This window comes from Ciona robusta, chromosome 2, assembly GCF_009617815.1.
Source record: "Ciona robusta chromosome 2, ASM961781v2".
Classification (NCBI taxonomy): domain Eukaryota; kingdom Metazoa; phylum Chordata; class Ascidiacea; order Phlebobranchia; family Cionidae; genus Ciona; species Ciona robusta.
Genome location: NC_143236.1, coordinates 5,483,599 through 5,490,290, shown reverse-complemented (window position 1 = coordinate 5,490,290; position 6,692 = coordinate 5,483,599). Strand labels below are relative to the sequence as shown.

The following is a 6,692-nucleotide window of genomic DNA, read 5'->3' as shown; positions in this document are numbered from 1 at the left end:
CAATCGCAATCTATGCATTGTGATGTCATAACAAGTTTACCACGAACAGCCGTCTGCAGATTGCTGGGAAATACCCTAATATGGCTACAATTTATCAGAGCCATAGAAATAGAATACTATTTTCTAAAATGTTTTTTTTTGTGGTCATATAGTACAGCGGGGTAAGATAGATACTGTCAGCATAAAAATGTCCCATGTTCCCAAGTTGTTCCTTTAACGATTAACAACGCGTCGTCAGGATACGATTATAAAAGTCCTTAAACTTTATTTGTCCTAATACCAAATGGTAAAAAGAGAGAACAAAAGCCTAAATAATCCTTCTAGCCTATATTGTAGGAAAAGTGGCACAACCAAAATATGGATTTAATATCTAGTAAAGTATATGACGTGCCGTTGTTACAATGAAAAGACGGTTGTTAATTGTTTAAAACACGATCAGGATATTAAGCACACACGACGTAATAGGTGTTTTGTCATTTAATTGTATAATAGATTATTGAAAATACAATTCACAGAAAGTTTACATTTGGCAGCAGTGTACCTGGAAAAGTTAGTGCGAAAACGAGAGCGTCCGTTTTTGTCGTCGGATGTGTTCATTAGTAAATCAAAGAAAGCTACGCAGTTTAGTAATGCTATTCGGTGAGTTTTGTAAGTATGTAGAAAAACTGTAAGGTCAAAGTGGTAGTTATTCTCACGCCTACTTGACTCTGTACCTCTAAACGTGACGATTGACTAGCACCCGTTATGGGACAATAACACGCGCGAAGTCGTTCCTTTCATACACAGACGAACAGGAAATTATGACAGGGCTTACTAATTAAAACATAAACACAATGGCTGGCACCACAGCCTGTAGTAACTGTACAAGCATGAAAGGTTATTTAATCTAAAGGATTTTTTCCAATTAAATGTAAACATGTTTTTAAACGTAAGTGTATTTTTTAACTGATGTTGTTTTGTCGCTACATCCTGTATTTTTGTTTAAAATATTTCTAAATCTTCGCTACTGTAATCGAAGAGACAAATAAAGCTATTACTATTGTAGATTGCACTATATTTAAAGGATGGATTCCTATTTAGACGGCGAGAAGTTAAAATACAGATGGATTGTGCTGTGCATGGGATTTCTCAGTAATTTTCTCACTTGGGGAGTAACTTTTTCTGTCGGGGTGTTGTATGCTGAATGGGTTAGTTATTTTGGAGCACCCATGGGTGAAGTTGCTTTTGCTGGAGGAATACCAGTTGCTGTTGGCTGTGGTTTAGGTAAATAATTATTATTACCATTTAATAACAAAATATTGTGATTTTGGCCTTGAGTAAAAAATGTTCTTTCGGGTAAAAACACAGGGGTTAATAGGGGGTTCATTAACATTAGACCAATACCACATTTTAAACCAAGTTTGGGTAGGTGGTAGTAGCTGTACGCGTTTATAAATGTATATACGTGTTTATAAATATATACGACATATAGCCTATAGGAGATATTTCAACACATATTCTTCTCAACGCCAAATATAATTATCGCTTTCACGTTTTGGAATTGACAAAAGCTGAACATTGCATACAAACATCTCTGCATCATTTATACGTTTAAAGAACCAATGAAGAAACAAAAAATTCTCAATGGCGCATGAAACGAATGACGCATATGTAATATTATGGTATAAGGTCATTGGCCGCCCAAGGCTGTAGCATTCTTAAAGGTAAACATAGTATCAATGCGGACTGTAGGTCTACTCGCATATAAGTTGCAAATATTCAATTATAGCGTCTACAATGTTCCACAATACTAAAAGAGTTCCCTTGACGGATTACCAACGACTTAATGTCTCTCGAGAGGTTTCTACTTATTAAAGATATAGATATAGTAGGATGGGGGAAGATGGGACACATTTTACTCTATTTTTTCGACCCATTTTGTAGTAAACGCAGAACAATCAAAGAGTTATAAAAACGTCTCCTATAACGACTCCCATAGCCCGTAATTGATTAAAACACGATCAGGTTTTTCGAATATTATGTGCTTAAGGCGTCCCATCCCCACAGGTACTATATTAAAACATAGGTGGATTGCTATACCAAACACAAAATTTACTTGTCGGCGGCCATTATTATGAAGGGAACCGTAATGATAGTGAAAAGGTTCTATACTGAATGTCACGCCTGTTTTAATGAAGCCTAATTGAAACCCAACTTTACACACAGAATGTATTTTTGTCGATATAACAGGTCCTATATACGGAATGTTGATCAACAAGTTACAAATAAGAACCTGTGGTATAATAGGAGGAGTTACAATGTGTCTTGGTTTAAGTGTAAGTTACTTTGCACGCAACGTTATTACTCTGTGCATCACTTTTGGAGTCATAGCAGGTATACGTTTTTTTATTTTATCAAGTGGCTTGCTTGTCTGCTAGATGTAGCGACCACGCTTGTTTTCTTCTAATGAAATCGAAATTTGTTTTTTTACTGTAAACGTGTTTTAGCAACTACTGTTTTGTCACTATGTCCTGTTCTTTGTTTTAAATATTTCTAAATCTACGATTCACCCCGACACCACTGCAATATAGCCTTAAATAGTTGAGTAAAGCGCTATGGCCTATACTGTGACGCAATATAGTTTAGAGTCTTTATTTTAGAGTCCCATTTTAGAATCGCGAGGGTTCGGAAGTTAATTTTGAAAATATTCTTTGTTTACAATAACAAATGGGTCAAAAAGAAAAAATGAAAACATTTAACACACACTAGTATAAAAGTAGTAATTTACTATTCTCACATGTCGCTCGATTAAATAAATAAATAAATTATGCTTGGTGTAGGGTTATGTAACGACTATATATCGTTATATGGCTCTTATGTGTTGCGTCATCGTTACTCGTAAGCTGGCACGAGGTGTATGAACACCCATTGCAAAAATGTCGTTTTCCGGCGACGCTAAGATAAAGTTAGGTCCATTTATTCTTTCACATGTATTTTGTCTTTTTATTCATTTAAGAATGTTTTTTTGTCAGGTTTTGGCTGTGGGTTGGCATCGCTGGCTTCATGTAGCATCATAAATAAATACTTTCTACGACAACGAACGCTAGCAGAAAGTGTGTGCGGGTCTGGTTTATCAGCCGGTGTTTTCGCAATGTCAGCGGTGCAGCGGTACATAATTTCAGAATACACTTGGCAAGTACGTACAAAAGTTAGCGGTGCATTTTAAAGGCTTTCCAAATGAAAAGATGAATCATTCAAAACGTATTGCAATATAAGTAACTAATAAGTAACTATTATATGCCATAACGTACAACTCGTTAAAATACATGACATTTCTGTTTCAACGGCAAATGACTAAAAATTCGTGATTAGCACATTCCTTGCAACAGGCCATGGGGTACAACATTTACTTCTACATATATAAGTGCTGGGGTAGGGGAATGGGCCCTTTTTTCATTCTATTTTTGGTCCAATTTGGTAGTAAACAAAAATCATTCAAAGAAATGTAAAACCTTATTCTCACAACTTCCATAGACTAAAACACAGCCAGAATATTTGGATATTATGTGCTAATGGTATTCTTCTCCCACTCTACAATATATTTTTAGCGTTTGTTAAAATATAGGTCTAACTGACGACTGGCAATCCATATGTATACCATACATACGTTTTCGATCGTTTACTTATTCGTAATTAAATAAATCAATGATATTTTTATCACCAGGGTGCCATGCTTATTTTCGGGGGCATTTGTTTGAACAATACAGTAATCGCAATGTTTTTTATTCCGCCACAAAAGTTGAACATATCAGAAGTACGCCCAAGTAAAGAAAGTAATAACGAAATTGGAATTACTTCGATATGTAATGAAGGTTCTATAAATTCACAAAGGGACAGCACAGCTGTTGACACAGGTTAGCTCAACTGAAAACGGTTTCTAAGATTTTTTGTATACAGATTGTCTTGTAGTTTTTTTGAATATAAATTTATATTTTTTGAATCATTACTTATTTAGTCTAAACGTTTTAGGCTTTCCAATTAGCATATAATAACAGCAGTATCTATTATATAACTTCTAGTTCTTTTTATTTTAATTTAGTGTTCTTTTGAATTTACGTATTTTGATTTTTACAGAGTTATCTTTTTTCAAACGAAGTATCGGTTTATACAGAAATATTACTTTCTTACGACTGATAACAAGCCACTTTTTGGGTTGGTTGTGCTTATTTATTCCTTATGTTCATCTGGTTGAACGAGCTAGGTAAGTTAGTTATGTAATTAAACACTGTTGTTAAGAATAAACATATATAGTAGTGTGTAGTGAGATGGGATACCGTTATATAGCACCCAAATCCAATATTTTCTGATCGTGTTTAACAACGATCTTTGAGTCGCGGGGCTACGCTTATACAATTCTGTAAATGAACTTTGTTTGCTACCACCAAGTAGTACGAAAAAAGATGATGAAAACATGTCCTATCTTTCTCCATCATATTATACATAGTAGGGTGGGGGAGTATGAGACACCGTTTGACTTCATCAGAAAAGTTAAAACGCAGTCAAAGTAAGAGAAAATGTATGTTTAACAGGTTATCTGGTTTGGATGAAAATACCAGCGCATGGGTGGCAGCTACCATTGGTTTAGCTGGTTTTACCGGCAGGCCAATTACAGGAGCATTATTTAACTATGCTGAAGTACACCCGAGGATTGCATATGCACTAATTCAAGTTAGCAATAGAAGTTTTTTTTTAAAAAAAGACTAATTTGCTTATTCATTTTTGAGCAAGTTTTAAACTCTTGGTTTATACAGCATAGTAGGGTGGGGGTAATCGGAAACCTTTTCATTCTTTTTTTTCTCGTGTCATATAGTAAACTGAGAATACTCAAAAAAAGTATAAAAAAAATTATTAAGTGCCAAAGGTGTCTCGTTTCTCCCGCCCTACTATAGGACAAATTCATAAAAAGCAGCCTGTTTTATTACTTTGGAATGCAAGGTTTAGCTCAATTGCTTTTGAATTGCCGCGATGTTATACCAACTGTATAATCGATAATCTTATTATACACAGTATTGGTATAACCATGGCCTACTATATCTCTAGTAGGCCGTGGTATAACATAACCAATACGTTTTGCTGTATAGATTTTATGCGGTATATCGGTTGCAGTGAGCCCGTTCTGGTCGAACAAGATCGGTCTTTTTATGTTTGCTGCTGCGTTTGGTTTCCTCAGCAATGGTTACGGTCTGATTAAAGCATCTGCTGCCGTTATGTTGGGTTGCAATAAGTTTGTGGACGCTTTCAGCTGGATGCTAATGTTTGAAGGATTAGGCGTATTGTTAGGACCACCGATGGCAGGTCAGTGTACACCGTAGATGGCAAGAGGGGACGTCTTATACTCTATTTTAAAAGTGTGCCATATTACCCCACAGCACAATATCTACTATCCCAATAAAGTTACACTCTACGTGCCAATTCATTATAGCTTTGCTCTCCTTTTGTAAACAGGTTGGTTTTATGACGTGACACAAAGCTACGACTGGGGATTTCGAGTAGCGGGAATCGGCTTAATTATTTCTGGTTTAATTCTGGTGACAAAACCTCGGGATAACACAAGTGTAGTCATCTCGACTACATTATAATATATTGTGCAAACAGCATACCGAATAAACTATAATACCGTTTTTAATTGTACACCTTTTAGCTATGCTGCAAATTCAAGTTTACATATATTTGTATTTCAATGTACCATTTTGTGTATTTTTGTAATAGAGGTTATAATTATGTAATCTACAAGTGTTCGCACAAAACATGCTATTGTGAATTCTCAAGCCGATTCCTCCCTTAATGGTACTGTGGTGTCCTTACGCGCACTTTCTTGCAATTCCATCTTAGCTCGTTTAAATTGATGCAACTCGACAGAGACTATAGTATGTTGAGCAGAACGCTTTTACTTGATACGTTTATTCGATTCGTTTCTATACCTCTAGCGTGTTTTAACGACTGTTGTTATGCTGCCAAATTATTCTCTTATTCGCTGTTACCGTTATACTTCTTCTTTTTGTCTGAAATTTCGTTATAGTGCGCGGTATAAAATAGTGGCATCGTTTTCTTTTTGTTGTTTATATAACTTATCACAATAATTAACAGAGGATGTCCATACACTCCAGCGCCCATCAACGCACAGTTAGCGGGTATAGATTTTCAAAAGCATTTGCACGCATATCTTTATTATGGGTAATTTTTTTGTATTGGTACGTGTCCATTCCTCCTAACTCTGTATTAAACTATGATTGATGATTTAAACTCGCTAACTTCAACATTTCGCGAGTTTAAGTATGTTTCAGCGAGTATTCAAAATGAACATCTTGTTATTATGCTTTATTTCAGCCATTGAACGCATGTTGTTTTCGTTCAACACTGAATTTCAATACTTAGCAACAGTAACCGCCTTTACCGCGCATTTGTTGGATCGTAAAATACTGTAGCATTTTTTCGTCTACAAATGGGTACCTCTAAGATGATATTTAAAATAGGCCCGTGTCTTTCCCAGAGTACCGTTTCCCCCCACTATACCTTGACTAATATCAAAACATAATCAACGCCGAATTAAACTATTACCGTTTAAACGGGGATGCATTAAAAGTGATATACACTGGTTTGGTTTGTGTTTTTTTAAACTTATTGTTATTGAATAATTTTAGTTATCTTACAGA

At 35.4% G+C, this 6,692-nt stretch overlaps 1 protein-coding gene across 1 annotated transcript; it reads left to right on the top strand.

Annotated features, from left to right (window-relative positions):
* The first annotated feature begins 237 nt into the window (after positions 1-237).
* On the top strand, positions 238-6,634 carry LOC149740496 (monocarboxylate transporter 14-like). Its single transcript, XM_089872161.1, has 8 exons — positions 238-1,263; positions 2,230-2,373; positions 3,012-3,175; positions 3,704-3,893; positions 4,114-4,240; positions 4,569-4,707; positions 5,121-5,334; positions 5,485-6,634. Exons 1-8 carry the CDS (start codon positions 1,065-1,067, stop codon positions 5,616-5,618), a joined length of 1,311 nt encoding a protein of 436 aa, XP_089728287.1. The 5' UTR covers positions 238-1,064; the 3' UTR covers positions 5,619-6,634.
* Positions 6,635-6,692: the final 58 nt, after the last annotated feature.

Excerpts from the sequence above, each read along its gene's own strand:
- LOC149740496 (XM_089872161.1), top strand. The coding sequence starts at position 1,065 with ATGGATTCCTATTTAGACGGCGAGAAGTTAAAATACAGATGGATTGTG. Across the intron at positions 3,176-3,703 it reads TTTCAGAATACACTTGGCAA|GGTGCCATGCTTATTTTCGG; the intron begins GTACGTACAAAA and ends TTTTATCACCAG. Across the intron at positions 5,335-5,484 it reads GTTAGGACCACCGATGGCAG|GTTGGTTTTATGACGTGACA; the intron begins GTCAGTGTACAC and ends TTTTGTAAACAG.